The sequence below is a fragment of the Acyrthosiphon pisum genome, chromosome X, assembly GCF_005508785.2.
Source record: "Acyrthosiphon pisum isolate AL4f chromosome X, pea_aphid_22Mar2018_4r6ur, whole genome shotgun sequence".
Taxonomy (NCBI): domain Eukaryota; kingdom Metazoa; phylum Arthropoda; class Insecta; order Hemiptera; family Aphididae; genus Acyrthosiphon; species Acyrthosiphon pisum.
In genome coordinates this window covers 9,769,723-9,790,964 of record NC_042493.1, presented here as the reverse complement: position 1 = coordinate 9,790,964, position 21,242 = coordinate 9,769,723, and the positions used below count along the sequence as shown (strand labels likewise).

General features: G+C 28.2%; 2 protein-coding genes across 2 annotated transcripts in view; both read right to left on the bottom strand.

The window, feature by feature from the left end:
- Positions 1-13,992: 13,992 nt before the first annotated feature.
- Positions 13,993-20,818, bottom strand: LOC100166537 (transcriptional regulator ATRX homolog). The gene is made up of 2 exons (XM_003241357.4): positions 20,680-20,818; positions 13,993-17,490 (listed from the first exon to the last, which is right to left on the bottom strand). The coding sequence occupies exon 2, from the start codon at positions 17,473-17,475 to the stop codon at positions 14,008-14,010; it is 3,468 nt and encodes a 1,155-aa protein (XP_003241405.1). The 5' UTR covers positions 17,476-17,490; positions 20,680-20,818; the 3' UTR covers positions 13,993-14,007.
- A 218-nt stretch (positions 20,819-21,036) lies between these two features.
- Positions 21,037-21,242, bottom strand: part of LOC115035145 (transcriptional regulator ATRX homolog) — a 3,076-nt gene continuing 2,870 nt past the window's right edge. The window contains exon 3 of the mRNA XM_029492841.1: positions 21,037-21,187. Within this exon, the coding sequence (XP_029348701.1) occupies positions 21,037-21,187 (151 nt within the window). The remainder of the gene's footprint in view (positions 21,188-21,242) is intronic.

Genomic DNA, 21,242 nt, shown 5'->3' with positions numbered 1-21,242 from the left:
TACGGTCGCGCGATAAGCTATAATTGCTCGGCGCGAACAATTGTTATTAGCTTGAATATACTCAAACATGTTTTATAGTATAAGATTTAATTATAAGAAAAATTAATCAGTCCCACCATTGATTATAAACACTACTAGTATTTTTTTCTACCTGATCAATGTGGGCGCAATTTACGGGACTTAGTAAGTTCCCACACAAAAAATAGCAGGTAAGTGAGTACATATGAAAGTTCCCTCACGAAAAAAATACACACGTACGTAAGTTCCCATACGAAAAAAATTACACTCGTACGTGGGCAATCATAAGCTCGGCCTGAGGAAAAAAATGTCCAAAAGTTTTATTGTAACCAAAGTCAGTGTGCTTCGAAATGGCATTGACTAACCACGGATGTTTCCAAAAATATCTGTGGTTAAAGAAAATCGTCCCGTGTGCCTTGCCCGGTGATCAAAGATACTGCTGAACACACCATATTTGAATGTTCATACTGGGATGGAGATAGAACGGAGTTGGTGCGCCTGCTGGGGAGACATCCTCAACCTAGAGATGTCCAGGAGCTGCTATGTGGACCACTAATGGAGGAGTTGCCAACTGGGAATGCGCTGAGAACTAGGATCCTCGAGAGGATGAAAGAAGAATTCAAAGGAACGGTGGAACGTGTAATGAAAAAGAAGGAACATTTGAAGAGAGGCCGTTAGAAGTTTGAAGATGTTATATATTAGTTAAGTTTATTTAATATGGGCCGCAGGCCAATCAGGTGGTTAGAAGCCCCCAATTTTATATGGAAGCGTTGCTATCGGTGACGTCAAACTTGTATATTACTGTAATTGTTAATATGTTTTCGTTTATGCAAATAAATGATATGGACAAGGAGGCAGCAATGGGAATAAATATTACCATCCCTGCCCACGAAAAAAAAAAAGTAGGTTGAAGAATAAAATTATAACATGTATTTTTATTTGGTACCTAACCTATCTAGCTATAATATAAATATATAGGTAACTTAAAATGTACAAAATATGTACGATTAAAATATTTAAGATATAATAACGGATATTGCATAATTTTAAGGGAAGTACTTAATTATGTAAATATATTTTAATGCAATCAATATTATAACTTTAAAAAAGCAATATAAATTAAGTTACAGTTATATTTAATAATTATACATTTTGTAAAATTATTACAGTTTATAATTAACAGAATAAGTACCCCGATAATTATACGACAAATTGATTTGTGTGGTGGTATTCTTACCATCATGTTGTAGATGGTTAAAAGATCCTTGTGAGTCTCAAGATCGTTATATTCTTGTTTTGGAAGAACAAGGTATTATTAATAGCTTATGCATTAGTTTAGATATTTTTAAAACGCATTGGTTGCAATGATTAAATGACATAAACTGTGCTTATTGTATAGCTTTGAAGATAAACTCAACAAACTAGTATCTAAAGCTTATTATACGTGAAGTAAATGAAGAAATTAAAAAAATCGTAAAAACAATTGGAAAATGGTATTCTTCGCAGGATATGTTATCGGAAATTAATCTTTTAACACTTGGAAGTTCATTGCATGGACAACTAATTGATTATCAGCCTTCCAAAGACAGACATTCAGGATCTCGGAATACTGAAATTATTATTGAAGTTACACGCAGTTTAAAGAATACCTACATAATATTGTCTAAAGTAGAACCATACAACACTTATAAATATACATATAATATAAATTATTATTTCAGGCATTGGTTAAGTAATATACAATATGCCAAAGGGCAAAGACTTACCGAATATGAAACTAACCAGGGCCACATTGAGATAAGTTCACCAGAAGAGTATTTCGACATTTCGTGCATTTAGAAGTACTTTATTCATCGTAATACTGACAGTTCTTGTAACAACTTGAAACGCTCCTCTTTGGGAAATGCGACTTTGCCTTATAAAAGTTTGCTATTTACAGTCTGCAAAAATGGTAATATTTCTTTCGCTCATAGGTAGTCATAACTAGAGACCGGATTTATATGCACAAAAAGACCACAAAATATGCTTCTAAAAATGTTCTAATATGCTACAAAATATGCACTTATTTTTAAATATCCACCTAAAATTGAATCGAAATCATTTTATTTAAAATTATTGAAAAATAAGTATTAATTAATTGAGTAATAAAAGAGGTATATAAGGGTTTTAATAGTGTAAAAAAGTATATTTTTGTCATCTTAACTAAATTTTTCACCATTTAACGTTATTTATCTTCAATCTATAAAATATTAGCCTTGATCAGCTTCCGTCGAAGTTCAAGTGAACTCTATTATAGGAACAACGAATTTATTTATATTAATATTATAATAATATATACATGTGTATATCATCTTTTTTTTGGTAATAATGACTGGTCGTAATATTATTGATATTATATGGCTGTGGACGTGAAAATACGACAAAAAACAAATATATGCACTATAAACCTACAAATATGCATTAAATATGTATTTAATAGGTAAAAACGTTGAAATATGCAAAGTACCTATGCAAAATACAGTTCTTGTTATTTTTATAAGAATGATCTAAATCGGAGACAATTCTCATCAGATTTCAAAAAGCTTATTCCAATACGTATATGCATTTGTATATAAATCCGGTCCCTAGTCATAACATAATGTACCTACCATACTTTTTTTTAAAACTATGCTTCTTATGGGACGTCTGGGTGCTGGATCGTTGGCGTTGGGCAACTAAAAAAAATGAGAGAAAGGGCTAACTAGGGAATACCAATAAAGTGATATTAAAATTATTTTATAAGCCCTTTCAATATTCATGAAACGTAAATTAGATAATGGCAAACAATTGCTGAAGAGAGTAATTTGTTATTTATTTTGCATTTTTACTCTCCGTGTTCTGTCACAAATATATTATTATATTTCCTATTTTGTTTATTTATAATAGTGCTTTCGTACTCGTTTTAGTGAAAAATTAGGTTCAAGTAAACTACAGACGGTGATGACATACTGTACCCAATATCTGATATATTTAACAGCAATCTATATTATCAATAAATATATAACAAAAAATATAAAAATGTGTTTTTGAACTTTTATTTATTATTTTTAATAGCCAACTATTAAGATATTTAAAAAAAAATAAAAACATTCAGTAGGTAAGTATTTAGCAGCAGATACCAAATTAAAATATTTTTTCTTTTAAATGAAATACTAATATACTATTGAATATTGTACTTACTTCACTTAAAAGTTATTGATAAATAAATATTAAAACCGTACTGTGGGCATATTTTTGAGCAAAATAACAGGTCAAGTGCAGGTCCGTTAAAAAAAATTTTAAAATTTTAAATAACAATTCACCTAAATATGTACTGATTACACTCTTTCTACATGATATATTTAGTCAGCTAATAGATTATGGAGGCGATACAAAACTTGGAACGGTATAGATCTATTGTTAGGTGCACTGTTAGAGAAACATATTGATGACTCAATGGTTGGTCTAACGATGAGGTGTATTATTAGAGAAAAGTGTGTAAGAACTAAAACTGTTACAGGGGCAATAATTGGTCGTCGATTAGGTTTACGTTTTGTATAAGTATGGGTAATTATATATAGGTATGTACCTACATAAGGAAAGCATCATTCTTGTGTGTATAGATATGATTTTATAAATACATATATATATACAGTAGTCACTCCATAAAATTCGAAAAACTCCATAAATCGAACTAAATGCTAAGTCCCCTGAGAAAACCTCTATAATTAGAAAAAAATACATGTATTCCGGTCTCCTCGATAATTCGAAATGTCTGTCGGTGAGGCACACTCTACAATTCGAATTTTTTTTTCACGAATCTCTATAATTCGAATTTCTTTAAACACGATTATATGTACGTTCATACTGACGAGGAAATAATAATTTTAAAATATACATAATAATATTTATAATAAGTAAATGTCAAAATAAACGTGATACATTATGTACAATTTTCCACCTCTCTTTAATTCGAATTAATTTTTTTCCCTCGATTATTCGAACACTCGGTAAATCGAAAACCTCTATAAATCGAATTTTTAACTCGGTCCCCTGAATTTCGAATTATCGAGTGACTACTGTATATAATATATTAATATATATGTGTAGGTATCGTAAATGTGTCGGGGCAGCGCCAGTATGCTTTTTAACCAGATAGTGCCGCAGCAGACATAATAATATATATCTGCCATGATTGCATTGACGTTGTGGTGACGGTGTTTTTGTCGAAATGTTGTTTGGATATTACTACATTTTTTAAATATCTTTAGTGTACATAAATGACTGAACATTAACAAACCTTGAATCATGATCAGTCCTAATGGATATTTCATATATAATAAAACATACATGTATTTTATACGTTAATCATTTGTTTAATGTGTTTAAACATTGGTGACACACCCAAAAAAATGCGATGTTATAGTAAGGATGGGAATTTTATACCATTAAATTCTTAAGACACAATGTAAGCGACGTAAGCAGCATTATATAAGAGATGACAAATGCGATATTGTACGCCCAAGAATGTGCAGAGTTTTGAGTTTTTTAAAGGAAATTAAATTAACGACACCGTTTATATATTTTATATATTATATATATTCAATATGCATGACTCATCGATACTATAATATATCCAATGTTGTAAAAAATTTAACTTCAAACCCATAAAAATTTAATTTGATATTCCAGTAAACATTTATTTCACGATAAAAGTAGACAAATGTATGAGGAATCATAATGTGAACATTTTGATTCGCAGCAGTTGTACCTAAGTGTATTATTTAACTCTTAAGTATCAACGTTATACCAAATTTGTCGTTTTCACTTAATTCCACCTACGGTGGATTAATATAATCAATTTATACAAAACCCTATCCTAATTATAATTATTATTATATGGCTTAAAAACCCATCATTGCTTATAGACGCATAATAATAATACTGATTGAATATATTGTATACGTAAAATAACAAATCTTCTATGTATATAATTAGTGGTTTGTTTGTTATCGTGGCAACGAATGAAAACGATTCACTATAATTCTGGATTGACATTTCTAGAATGTATCATTTTATACGACGTCATTCATGGCAACCATTTATAAAAAAAAATTTCCATCTGAAATCTCAAAATTCCCGTTTGAACACCTTCCGGGGTTGGTCCTCTCCCTTTTTAAATTAGCCTATCTTTTAAGTTTGACCAAATTACACAGAGTGTAAAATGTTCATCAAGATCGGTCCAGTAGTTTGGGGGTTTATCCCGGACAAACATGTGACTCGAGATTTATATATATACAATATGGTATAACATATTGTATAATTATAATTTATAATTATAAATATTTATTTCTAATACAAAAAAAAATTATTTTTACTTTACAATAAGTGAATTTTTATGTCAGTATGAGTTGAATGTAATAATGATTTATGATATATTTTTAAAAATAAACCGGGATAATAATATTCTTAAAAATGTTCAAACATACCTATACACTTTTTCAATGAGTTTATTGCTATTTTTTTAAGTGCGCTGATTAGAATTTTGTTTTAAATATAATTAAATTTAAACAATAACTGCCTACGGTAGTGGTATTCACTGGTAGTTAAAGTTAAGAAAAACTAACAAGTCGAACTGACCTCGACGAGTTATCCTCATCGGTCCTTGTATATCACAATATATTATTAAAGTGCTCACCATGTAGAATATTGTTCCAGTTCCAGTTAGATATATAATAAAAAAAAAACATTTTCCAAAAACTGGCTCAAAACGTTATCACTATTAATTACTTGTCAAGGCGTTACTATTAATTAACATTCGTATTTATACGACTATTTTAATACAATAATATTCAATAGGTGATACACCCATCTGTGGAATGTGACGGTATTTGAGAAATGAAAAGTATAATAGGATCCTCCTTATGCGATTAAATTTCATTTTGTGAAAGGACACAAAATATGCGTTTTTACCAAAAGCATACATTTATTAGGCATGTTGTTAAAATATAATTTATAACTATAGAATTTATTAGTTCTTACATACACTTTAATTTCCCATTTACGACAGTGGTACGAATGACAATCGATGACCAATGTTGCGGAATAACAGAATTTAGCTAGATAAATATATCTAGAATCTACATACATAATCTAGATAAAAACTTCATATATTTATCTTTTGAATTTCAGGTTCTTAATACATATTTTAAAGGTTTCGGTTCCAGGACCAGTTCTTTTAGGTTAGGTTCCAGTCCACGTAATGACGTAAAATATAATATTAAAAGCCAATTTAACTAGAAATTATTATAGCGTATTTTCAACATTTTATTAGATAATATTCAAAACGGCCCGCATTACAATGCACTATGCGACACCTATGGCAACCAATAAACAAAAAACAAATTATCCCAAATCGTATAGTAATTACTAATTACCCATAAATTATTTTTTGAAAATAAAGGTATTTATGAAAAAAAAACAGTGTTAGAAAATACCGTAATGACGTCACTTTTGTACACTCCCGCCGTATTCGTGCCATATTACTTATTAGTATATATATTAGTGGCGGCTCGTGGGTGCTGGTGGGTGGGGTGTGACTTTAAATATAATAGCGCCATAGCGGTAGTCATAGGTATAAAAAAATTGTTAAATTATAATATACGAAAATATATATCTTACTGGTTGCAGGCAGGCCCTGATTTAGTGAAATAGGGGCCCTGTGCACTATAAACTTTGGGAGCCTTTTTTAACAAAAAATAATCATAGATGCATATTTAACAATAAAAAGTTCAATTCATTTATTTAATTATAATAGACATTTTTTTCTTGTTTTTTTTACAAATTCAGCAATTACGTCTTTAAATGTTAACTGTTTAGTAACATCATGGTTGATTACCAGTAACGATAATGAGTCCAGTTTTTCTTGTGTTAAAGTAGAGCGCATTCGATTTTTTATACGTTTGAGTACAAAGAATGAACGTTCACTACTACAGTCCGTGCACGGCATTGATAAATATATTTGTAATATAATTTCCAAGTTGGGAAAAGTATGGCGGATATTCATTCTTCGAATATATTTCAACAATAATGGGGATCTTCAAAAAAATTATTACCGAGAAATGACTTTTTCAACTCTTGAAACTGAATCAGTTCACATTCAAAATTATCAGAATCTAAATCATCTGAATATGTATCCAATATATTTTTGGAACATTTTTGTATTTCTAATCTATCCTTATCTTTAAAGAGAAAACTAAATTTTTTTTCTAATTCAGCATAAGCATTGTTTCTTTTTCTCAATTCAGTAATTAACCATTATCGTTGATAATATCATTGAATTATAGTATCATCACTGACCGATAACTTATCGACTGATATATTATTATATCATTATTATTAGTCTAAAATGTATGAAAACTAGGTCTGCTGCGGCCTCCTTAAATAGGTTATAGTTACTAGGTCTTATTAAAAATATCTTTTATTTATGGTAGCAAAGTATGGAATGGGAAGGGGCCCTTCAAATTTGGGGGCCCTGTGCTAGTGTACCGACTGCACATGCGTAAATCAGGCCCTGATTGCAGGTCGCAGTAGAAAATGGAAATTAAAATAATAATAATATCAATTAGCAACCGACAACGCTATTAATTTAAAAAAAAATAATTACCCAATATAGTAATAGGTATATAAATATTTTACTGTATGGACGACGCTGCCGGTCGTCCAAACACTGCTCGTGTGCGTACACATATGCTCTTGGTAGGTCTGAGAGAAACAAATTTAATGTTCACACACGACAAATTTAATAGACTTTAATGTAGAATTATAGCAGAAGGACTCGTCGTTCACAGGAACAAACCTACTATGTGAAAAAAGCGTATTTTCAGGAACCACGAAAAACGTTTTAAATAAAGAAATCACATAGGAGTTATTTCATACACGATTCTTAGTTGATAACACATAGGAGGATTTTTCTACGTAGTGATAGCTGCACATAGGATATATTTCATAAGCGATTAGTAGGTACCACATAGGAGAATTTATTTATTATTTTTCATTAATTTTAGGATGCAGATAGGAAATTTTATCAATAAATAGCTAATTTGCTTCTGAATTCAGGAATAACAAAACCTCAAAATTAAAAATTTGGCACATAAAAGGTTTGTTCCCATTAACGATGACTGGTAATTTATAACTATTTTACTATTTAAAAATTTGCATTTTTAATAAAAAATATTAACCAATAGCAACCAATATATAATACACTGTTGCGCCACTGTTGTATTTTTAAAATCCAAATTTCCTACTTTTCTTAAAAATTTTCTTTCGTAAAAACCTTCTCCTGGCAATTACGAACATCTAAAAAAAATTGAGCCAAAGCAGACCAGCCATTTTCGATTGAGGTTACGTACATTTTTCATGGTCCATTTTTATGCATATAGATAAATCATTTGATTTTTTTGGTCAAACAAATGTTCGTACATTTTTTATTTAAATCATGAAATTTGATTTACAGAGTGCTTGTGGAATGCACATATATTGGACATTATAATGAGATACGTAAAACTATAAAAAAAAAAACGAAGAATGATAGGCTCTAAAATAATTGATATAAAGCTTTATTGCGTGTTGTAGATGAAGGAATGTCTTGTGAGAATTTTAGGGAAAATGAAGCTGTGCGTCTTATGAAATCGGGTAATATTATCATTATATATTATATAATTTTCCCAAACTTAAACTTGATGATAATTCACTGATTTCACTCTGGCTTTATAATATTGTATACATTCTGTTCATATTTTAAACATTACTTTACACATTTCTTTTCAGTATGCAAACGAAGACCCAATTACTGGGAAGTAAAAAGAACACAAACGTTAGAAAATCAAACAAAACTATTCCCTATGAATTTTTGATTTACACAATATAAAATAAAATCAAATTTTATTCAAATCAAACATTTAGTACCTACCTATTCAAATATATTTACATTGATTATATATAATAAGTGCAATCTAAATAATAAAATGAAGGATTTTTTAGTTAAAACAGACCTTATTGTCAATTTCAATATTTTTCTATGAAATAATCCACAAGTAGGGAACTTTTATTAAATATTATAAGCATATCTTTAAATTAAGACGTAACTATACTAAAGAACTCCGTTAATTTGAATGTTATAACTTAGAAATTTAAAAATAAATAAATATAATTATTAAATAAAGAGTAAATTTTAATAAAATTAATGTTTTTTTAAAACATTTATGATAACAATTGTTATCAAATTTATTTGAATTATTATTTTTCCATCAACTATCCTAAATATTCCAAACACTAAATAGGTTTTAAGATTTATTTAAAAATAAGAAATTATTAAAAAAACGGCTCAACATTGGAACTAAACAAGAAGATACCTTATGTTACTATTGCTCATAAAACAAATTTGGGCAGTTCAATTGCATCAAAGTATTACATTCTTACACCAAGAAAATAAATATAATAATCCTATAGCATTATAGCATTATACGGGCTATAAGAACTACCAGCTAAAGTAATTGCTTATTTAAAATTAAAAAGTTATTGTTATTCAAACTTATTTTTTCTGAAACATTAGGAATAAAAAGTGAACGTATATTTAGCGACTACTGAAAATGTAAGATCTAAATAAATACTTTTTAACTATTAAAAGATTTAAGATATCTTAGAAGAAAAAAAATTTAAATAAATTATGTAGAAAAAGTTTAAGATTTTTATTTGTTATTCTGTAGAAAAAACTGGAGCTATGTCTAATAGTGATTAGTGGCTAAGTAGTAGGTACCAAGTTCAAACCACAAAATTGACTTGTTCGATTTAATAGATGTAGGTATACAATTTTATTTCAATGATAATTTATTATAGATTATAGTAAACTATTCCGGGTACAGACTGTCTGTCTGTCTATATTTTTACATCTACTGTATATTCTTAATAAGTTAGATGTTACGACATGGACAATTTAATTTTTCAGGTGGACAGTTGCGATAAGAATTTGGGAACCATTGTACAAATGTATGAAAATTGTATATTTGTATTGCGTGATTTACATAGATTTGTATGCAAAAAAAACCAGCCAATGACTACCTATAACTTTTAATTTTTATGTCAGATTGAAAAAAGAATTTTTTTGGTTCATAATGAAATATTTTTATTCGGTTTTCGTATATAATATTAAAATACTTGAATATAGTTCAATTAAATACAGTTAACTCCTTTGCTTACGAAAGGTAATAAGTGCTAATATTTATATTTTATAAACGAATATACAAATTAAAAAAGAAAATAATAATAAAAGTTTCTTTCTTTCAAAATAACAATTTAGTTATTGTACATTTGGTAACAGTCGATCAAATTCATGAAAAAGGGTAATTGTTATTTTACTTGGGTGAGGTAACCCACTGGGGCTGAAAAAAACGTTTCCCCCGGTCCACCTATAAAAAATTGACTTTTCCGGGCGAACCGGTGCCGTAAAAATTTCGGAAACTGCTGTAAAAATTTATGCAAATGCCGTGCTAAATATTGGCGTAGGAAATTACAATATGTATTTTTGTTGGGCTTATAAGCCCTTTTAATAGTAGAAAAAATTAATATGTTAGGAATAATATCTCCAGGGAAACATAAATGCATACAGTTGTTTAATTAGCTCTGTGTAACATATAGTTCCGTTTCATTTTCCATAGCTTAAATTCTCCATTTAATATGAATGTATATGCAATTTTATTTAAATCGCCAAAAAATTATGATAAATATTATAAGCCTGTTTAAACATCATAAAATGTTCACTATGGGCAATAAACAGGAAAGTTGAAATTTTTGAATTTTATTTAAACTTTTCATTAAAGCAAATTGCTTAATATGGAAAAAAATAATAGAAACCTCGTAGTAAGTGAAACACCATTAAAATAATTAATTAATAAGCTCCTTGGTCTTGAGTTTCCATTATTCTTGGAACTGTAGGAAACATGCATCTTATATTCTTATCTATAATTTTACTGACATACCTAATCAATACCATTTTAAAACTGGCATTCCAGCATAGATCATAGTATAACCTAACCCCAACCTAACCTAACCCTGTTACCCTTTCTTTGAGGCAAGGGCATTTAATACATCCTCCATACAACAGCTCTCATCTTTCAACTCGTCTCCATCTCATATATGTGGTGATTATAACTTGCCAAGCCTTAAACCATCCACTATTAATCTGGGCTTTAATGACTCCTTAGGTCTATATTATCTGATGTGCCTTCTCATCATATTATACTCTTCTTCATTTTAAAATTTTTACCAACTTAAGAAAATGTTTATTAATTAATATCCATAGACCATGGAATCTCCAATATGGTAGCCAGTAGGTAATATGATGACTTGGCACAACTACGGCAGTGTTTTTCGGTGATATATTGATAATATCATTCCTATCAGTTTTAAAATGTTCCATAATAATAAATTGTAAATAACATATTATACGAAAAAGTGAAAACTATTAATTTTACATATTCGCGCGTCATCGTTGGTGTGCCATGTAACATCATCATGTTATCAGATGACCGTATAACAATGGTAGACGCCAGACGGTGGTAATACTTTTATATTATAGCCTAAATAGTAAATACCTAAGACAATAATTCCTATATCTATGCCCTATACTGGACTATCATCTTCATCTATTTTCTGGAAATCATATTATTTCAGATTTAAATATGAAATTATTATCAGTTATTTATTTTTATTCATTCTTACTGCTTAGATATTTTATATATTACCTAAAACATTTTGAATTTTCTATCTCCGACTCCAGAATCCATTAAATCTAGTTGTTCACACAGACTTCTAGAATCAGCAAAACTGAATGGTAGTTGGTTATTGGAAAACTGTTTAGCATTCATAAATGGATCTTTAAGGCCTTGGATAAAACCAATGTAATAATAATAATAATAATAATAATAAAATGTTAGTTACTCAAAATATTAAATGGTTATAATTTTTTTTATCTAGAAATATCAATTATTTTAACAATTAAATATAGGTTAGTGAAATACATTCATCTGACTTAAAATATCGTTGAAGTATTTTTCCCTGACGTTACAAAATTGAAATACACCTTCATCTTTACTAGTCACATTGCTATAGAGCCATTCATTTCTGATACTTTGACATAACAATTCACCTGTTGCTCCATATTTTAAATGGTCAAAAGTACTATTGATGACCATAGGTTCCAGTGGCGTTGGAATTTTACAAAAATACTAAATCGTATTTGATTTTATTTACTGATATCTTATTTATGATAAAATTGTATTGTTTTCTGATATAACATGTACCCCAATGTCATAAATATTTCGTAATATTATTGTCAAGTTTAAATTCATTATTTTTTTAATTCAAATGTATATTCATGTTATGTTACAGTAACGTTCAGTTGGTACAACAAAAAATGTTGCACTCGTCTTTGTTTATTCTAAATTCACTACAATCATAATTACCAATTATAATGCACTTATTACCATGATGGGTTTCAAAGACTTCAGTAATATTGACATTCATGATTCTTACTGTTCAGTTAGGAAAAACGAATCAAAATGAGATATTGAGTCTGAGTGATTGAATGAATAAAGAAATCTGTAGTCATATATTATATTATATTATTGATACAGGTAGAATAATGATAATATATTGTCTAATATTGTATATGTAGTATGTTTACCCAAACGTTCTCTGAATAGAGTGATTTACCAGGTAAAATTATAAAATACTTTTTATTCTGTGTTCAAACGTTGTGTCTACATGTACTCTACGTGTTGGCTTTAAGGTACATGTACGATGTGCCTAAACGACCATCACTCAAAATAATATGGTTAATGGGAGTGCATGGCCCATTACCACCCCTTGGCTACACCACTGATCAGTTTATCCATATATGCATAAACTTTGCACATGGGTAATATTCTGTTTAACAGACTAATTTTATACTCTTAAAATTGAATAAGTAATTTTAATGAGATATAATGATAGTTTAATTTAAAATATAACTAGGTACGAGTTTGACGAATAACTGTATCTCCAAAATTATAAGTTTTATTACATTTGATTTGTGGGAGCAACAAAATAATCTTTTTCCACAACTAATGCATTAAGCATAATTTCTTTCTTTGTGTTTTTGTCTGATGATAGATCTTTTCTGAAACCAGTGTCCCTGATAATTATTATTACTTTTAAATACAATTTAGAACAAAAATTCAAAACAATTAAACAAATTTATTTATTTATTTCTATAATGTATTAACATATTTGATTTTCTACAAGTAGAAATAAATAAATGAAAGTTTAAATGTAACTCTATATATATTTTTTTAAACGGCACTTTTAATTTAAAATAAAAATAAGGAAAAACTAGGATACATATTTTTCTTTTATCAAACAATAATAATAATATTAAATAATGAATAGATAATATAAACATAATATATTATATTATTATTTATTTTCCACATCATGCATAGTAATATTAAATATTAATATCTTACAGTTGTTCTTGAATGAACAAAGATATAATTGTGTGCTATCATTTCAGTTCACATAATGATTTATGTAATATGTACAAACAAAAAATACACTTTAAATATTATATTTTTATATGTAAATAAAACAATTAATTTTACATAGAAAATATAATTAAGTAATTATTTATTATTTGAAATAAATAATACAAATGTTCATACATTTATAAAGATGGTAGAACAAGTACATATTAATAATTTAAATTTAAATATGGGAAAATACTTCAAATCTAAAAATAATAACTACTTAACATAAAAAATGATTCAAGTATTTGTATACAAAACTTATCATCATAAATTGTATTAGCATTACATTTTTACTACATAATTACTTTTATAGAATAATAATCTAATTAATCCAAAGAAATTATTAGTCTTATTCATCTTGATATACCAGATCAGTTGATGATTGATTATTAGGATTACAATTATTTGATTGACTTCTTAAGTTTGGATCACGTCGATGTCTGATATCTGCTAATTTAGTTGCATGGCGGTTACAATCACGTGATGGCGTATACCTCTTATGGTTAAAAAAAGTTGTACGTTGAAAACTTCTGAACTGATTTTGTATGGGTTCAACCTGTCTAGGGCAGTCAAATTTTTCAAACAATTTTTGAATTTTTAATTGAGAGTTTGAATCTATTAGATTGTTTACGGTTTCTGTAGTACTTGTTAATGTTGAATGTTTTCTTTTAGATATGGATGTTTTTGATTGTTGGGCACTGTTGAGATGTGGTGTATGCATTCTAGAATTATAACTTTGATTAAAATCTATTACAACTTGTGGCTCTTTGAGTTGGATGTTTTTCGTAGAACCAGAAAACTCATTTATTTTGTTATTTGTTTTATATTTTGCTATAAGCTCGTCAGTATTTAGTAACTTTGTAAGTGGTTTATGTTTAATCAAACTTTTAGTTGACAATTGCTTGTTCTTAAATGATAACCAAAGATCTTCACGTTCTTCAATGGTTAATTGTTCTTCCACAGACTCAACAAGCATGGAATCATGTTCTTTAAAATCACTAATTAATTCCAAATTGTATCTGATTAGTTGGTTAAGTACAGGATCTTTTGTATTAGGAAGTAGTTTATTAAAATGTTTTGTCGAATCAAATGAAAATAAGTCGTTAGTTTGATCATATGATACTTTTCGACTCTTATGTTGTAAATCTACAACACTGCTAGCCATTCCTAATTTAGAAATTTGTCGATAATATGCTTTTGGTTCTACAGTTCCTTTAGCTAACAATCTATTAACATAAACCGTTTTTTGTTGACCAAATCGTAAACATCTATAAATGGCTTGTAAATCATTACTTGGATTCCACGATGTACTGAGTAACAATACTCTATTAGCACCAACCATATTATATCCAAGAACACCAGTACCCATAGATAAAAGAAAAACTTTAGCAGTATTTTCAGGGTTATTAAAAGCTTCACACATTTGATTTCGTATAGATAATGGTGTTTTACCATCCATTCTAAGATAGTCTTCTCCTAAAATCCATCTTTTCTCTTGTTGTAAAAAATGTTCTAAGGCATCCAGAGCTAATGGTGATTTTAAAAAACAAAGTATCTTTTCATTTCTTTTGGAACATTCGTGAATTGTATTTAAAACATATGTGATTTTATTGCTTTGTTTAGCTTCAAAAAATCTTGGATCTTCTCCATAACTATCAATCCATGACAAGTCCTTTGATAATTTTTCATCAACTGCAGTCCCTAATTCACGTTGTTTGCTATTTTTAAAATGTTTCAATCTGTATAATGTTAATGGATGTAATGTTATTAATGTTAACACATGTAAACATAAAAATACATTATGACCATCATTAGATGCTTTGTTATAATGTAAGAACTTCTCATATAGTTCACATTGGAACTTGGTCAAATTAACCTCTATTGTATATTCTATTTTATTTGTAAATAAAGGTTTTAGATTTTTATCATCAATACGATGGACAGTATTTTGTAGGAGTTTATGTAAAATGAATGTACGTTGCTTCATTATTTTAACATCTTCATCATGCGAGTCTATAAATTGGCCTGCATCAATTGGTTTGATAAATGTTGTTACAAAATCTGTAAGATTTCCCAGAATGTTAGGTTTGACAAACTCTACCAATGTATGATATTCTTTAAGAGAATTTTGCATAGGAGTTCCTGTTAATACTATTCTTCTTTTTGTTCTGATTTGTGTTAAGCTTTTTAATAGTATAGTTTGGGTGTTTTTAATATAGTGTCCTTCATCCAGAATAACAACATCTGGCCCAGGATCAACTAAAGTGTGATAGAATGCTTCTCGTAAATCACTTTGTTTACAATTAACCAAACTCTTGAAGTTCTCATAACTAAGAATAAGAATACCTCCTTTAGATTTCCATGTTGCTATGTTTGTTATATTGTATAGCTTCTGAGTTTTAGGCAAATCATAAACTTTAACAACTTCATCTATGTCAATATCTTTTAACCATTTATATATTTCATCCATCCAATTATAAATCAATCCAGGTGGACATATGATTAAAAATGTTTTTATATTAATTTGAGTATGGCACAATATAGTGTATATTATAGTTATAATTTGCAATGTTTTACCAATGCCCATTCGGTGGGCTAAAACACACCCTGTCCCTTCAGTGGTATTTGTTTTTTCCACAGTTTCAAAAACTGTATTCCATAAAAAATGAATACCTTCCACCTGATGTATTTTCAAGACTTTAGCTAATTCTTTAGAAATTTTTACTATTGGTACTTTTTTAACAGTATCAAATTCTAACACTATATCATGTGGCTTTAAATGTAATTCTTTAACTATATTCGACATTACATTATTTCGATCAATCTGTCGTTTTCTTAAATTAAAGTCAGCTTTCCTTGCTTCATCTACAGCTTCATTAGACACCTTTGGCTTAACCTTCCTAATTTTTGGTACAGGTGTTTTATGTTGAGATTTAGATTTTGGAACAATTAGATCTTGACTTTGTCTAGATGGTGAAATTACATCATGGCTAGAACTATCATGGTCAAACATATCTTTGATGTCTGATCCTATTACATAACTTACTAAGTCTTCATTTTTGATAGGTTTACTTTTTGTTAAATATTTCTTGCAGTCATTATTATCATTGAATTCTTCATACTCATCATCTGATGACAATACTATAGTGTATTGTCCACCAAATATGTTTGTAATGAGTTGGTCACTTATATTTTCAATTTTTATTTTTTGATTTAAACAATTATTACTACATGATTGTGAACTTGAAACTATAGGGTCTTCTGATACTATAGGGTCTTCTGATACCATAGGATCTTCTGATACTATCGGTATACTAGCACAACTAGATACTAGACTATCTGTAACTTCTTGATTGTCAGTGTTAGTATTCAGCGGTCTAAAATTACGAGCAAAATTTAAGAATGTAGATTCATTTACATCTAATTGTTCAACAACATGAGATAAATTAATTGCAGTACTTTGGATTAAACCTTTAATTTTATTATTTAGATTAATATTTTCGAAAATATTTTTAAGGTCAACATCATGTTTTTGCAATTCTTCCAACTTGGAAAATAGCATTTTTATAATATTAAAAACATCAGTTAATGTATGTTTATACTTGTTAGAATATAAAATATATTCAAATGTTTGGTTTAGCTCAGTATATTTTGTCATCAACTGAAGTATTATATCATTATTTGTTTCACTATTGTTACCAACTTGTTTTTTAATTAATTCTGGTTTAGTCTTTGACAAATTTTTACAGTTCTTTTTTGGTAATTTTGCTTTGTCTTTGATTGTGTTTCTGCCAGTTCTTGTCTTAGTTTTTGCCATATTTGAACTCAGGATCTACATAAAAAAAAATTCTCTTATAATAATTACTTATCAGTGAATAAATTATAGGTATCTACTAATTTTATTTAAATTGTTTAAACGTGTTCTTTTACTGGAAGAATTTTATGACTTAAAATTACTTATTAATCACTCTAAAGAAATATCTTATTTTACAAAAATAAACAAAATACTTATAATATTAAATTGAGCACGCTATAATCAAATTTGTTAAGCTTAACATACCAAATGTATGTACAGCAGTTCATATTTAGATTCACTAGTGTTAAATATAAATAAATATTAGTCAATTGACATATTATACAATTCAAAGGTAACTCAATTATCTATGTTAAAAAAGATTTTTCAATAATTTTACATACAAACTAGTTATGTTAGCAAAATAGAAGAAAAAAAATAACCTATGTATAATATATTTATTTAACCTTGGCTTACTTTTTTTTGAGTATGAAAAACAAATTTTACTTTACGTTAGCTGTTCTCTTAAACATGCCTTTGATTGGATATGTTACAAGGGAATTTTATTCAAGTTAAAAATAAAAATTTCCTCCTCTATTATCTCTATAAAATCCAACTTAGAAAACCGTGTATTTGAGATTAGAATAATTAACAACTGTTGCTTCATGAGATACCCTACACTTGGCTGGAATTTTTAGGGTAGTGACACTTTTTCTATATTAAATATTTGCCTACGATATCCCTGAATCACAATTTATCCAATCCAAATTAACCTTCAAACTCATTATCTACAAAGCCATAATAATACCAGTATGGTGATATGGTATTCAAGTATGGCATGTTCAACTAAACTTTCAAATCTTTTAACGCTTTAGGTGTTTAGTCCATTTGTCTCGCTCCATGGTATGTAACAAATAATAATCCCCATAAATACTTCAAAATTCAAACATTAAATCAGCTAGCAATCATGCAGCCACTATATCTCACTATGTCAAAATCCCCTAATTAAACTATTTTCCCAAGTTGACCTACGGATATCCAGTAATCTTGCCAATTGACCTATTGGGTGGCATTACTGGGTGCTTACCTACCTTTCTCATTCAGCTATTGTAAATTCTGTCACAAAAATTACTTATTGTTCATGAACTTTTATAGATTGTATTTTATTTTAGATTAAAAATAAAAAAACGTAATAATGTAATAATAACTTAATTTAAAATTAAATGTTAAATACACTCACAAAAAAACACTGATAATAATGTTACCTGTAAATTTGAAAATAGTTCAACAATTAACATTTACACGGGAACGATTGGTTGATGAGTACTTATTTTAAATAGTCGTTTTATTAGAAAAAAGTTTCATCGATAATAAACCAATTTTAAGGAAAAAAATAGTTGAAAAACCCAAACTATACAAAATATAATAATACTTACATACTAACCTAATACTAATATTTAAATATTTAACACGGTTAGAACAAGATTTAAACATAATTGTACAATCTTCATATCTAAAGATATCATAACAATGTATGGGATAACTATCTCAAAATTTGATATTTTGAATTTAAAAATATCAAAGGTAAGCACCAGAAAAATATAAATTATCAACATTACCAATATTAATATTTTATAGTAAAAATAGTAGGTACGTAAATATACTATATTTATAAAAGTATTGTACTTAAATAAAAAAATCATATACCAATTTTCATAATATTATATGTCATATAGGTGTGTTACATAATTTTTTATAATTTATTACAAAGCTATAAATTATAAATAATTAATAATAAGTAAAATTGGAAGTAATAATATCAACTTGTATTCACATAATTAACTTAATTATATATTAAATAAATTTGTTGATTAAGATTAAAATCTTGTAGTATTAAATATAAAATGGAACTTTTTTACCATGATTTTTAATAGTAGTTTCTTTCTTATCATGTTTTGGCGCTTTTTGACAGCAAAAATGAAAATTTTTGCGAGGGTAACAACTAACAACACATAAATCTTACTGATCAAGTATATTGAATTTTACTTAAAAAACTAAACTTTACTTATGAAATATAAATAACTTAAATTACACATTAATTAATGTTTTATATTTTACTATATTTCATAGCTAGAAATAAATATAAATTACGTAATTTAAAATACAAAAAAACAAAAAAAAATGTTAGAATAATAAGATTTATAAAATTGTGACAACTTATAGGATTACAGGCCCATAGGCGCAAATATGAGGGGGGCTTTAGGGGCTAAGCCCCCCCAAAAATGTCCATAGCCTTCCCAAACATTTCCTACATTTTGTTTTAAACTTATTCAATATTATCAAAGTAAGGCCCTATTAGCCCCAAATCTCAAACGATATTTGCGCCTATGATTATAGCATTATGGTTTGTCATTATGGCGGTTCCACATTATTTATGGAATGTACATAATGCTACAAAGAAAAATACAGGTAGATCAAATAATATTAGTGAAGGTTTCAATAATAAATTTAAAAGTTTGATAAGAACTCAGCATCCAAATATTTGGATGTTCATTGAAGCACTCCAGAGATCAAATTCACTAGCAAATATTAAATTATTAAATATTCAAACAGGTAGTTTTTACAAAAAAAAAAAATAAATATGAAAAAAAAACTAAAACATATGTGTATATTACCTAAATAATAATTTTAATTTTAAATTATAATTTTATATTCGAAGGTAAATAATATTAAAAATAAAAAAAACACGGGGGGAAATTGTCCGTATACAAAAATTTATCGGGGGAAAATGTCCTACTACGCCGAAAACGGTCGGGGGGGAAATGTCCGGATACCCTTCAATCCATACATCCATGTCAAACAAAAAAAAAATGTAAGACCAATCAGCTTAATTTAGAATCTAAAATTTATACAGAAGTCAGGAAATAAAATAGATGAAGCTATGCCAAAAACTATTTAATTAAATACCTATTTTACCTATAAGATAAAAATTAATTTTTTTTAAATGGGTTGCAGTTTGGGTAATAGTTAGTAAGGTATTGTAGCATTCATCATTAGGTATTACTATAAGTATTTGCATCATATTTTGCTCAAAAATTAAATAAATTATACTAATAGGCATAACTTAGGTATTATAATATAATAATACCTATATATAATACCTATATTATAGGTAAATCAAGATAGAAATAATTGTTATTTCTATCTACCTAATATGATATTACATACCAATTCTCCAAGATGGTAATGAGCGGTGGAACCTTGGAAGTATCAATGTTAGTGATACGATCAGCAAATTTAACTGAAGCACTTAAAACTTCGAGACCACCTTGTTTTGAAAAACCAACATGTGAAACAGTTTCCAGGCGTTTAACCAAATCTTTGTCCAAAGTTGTACTTTTTCCTGTAATACTACCAAGCCACTTGACGACTCCCTTTGAACAGTGGCGCAAGTTGTTTTTCCGGAGTGTTGTGGATAATATTTTGGACATGATTTAATTACTATTTGTGTAATGAGCGACCATGGGTGATAGGTTACGAACCGTTTTACGATTATACGGAAATGGGGAATATTATAAATTACAATCAGTTACAAATTGTTACCGCGCGCAGCTCGGTAACATTAATCTCATGCCTTCTTGGTGACCATAGACCAGGTGAGTGGTGAGTGGTTCCACGGTCAAACCCACAGGATACGAAACCACGATTAAAGATAGTAGTACTATCTTTAATCGTGCTAATAAGTCACCAAGGTGTATTGATAAGGTGTCACTTGTTTGAAAACTTGATTG

Bases quoted from the DNA above. Each gene is read 5' to 3' on its own strand.
- LOC100166537 (XM_003241357.4), bottom strand. From the start codon at position 17,475: ATGGCAAAAACTAAGACAAGAACTGGCAGAAACACAATCAAAGACAAA.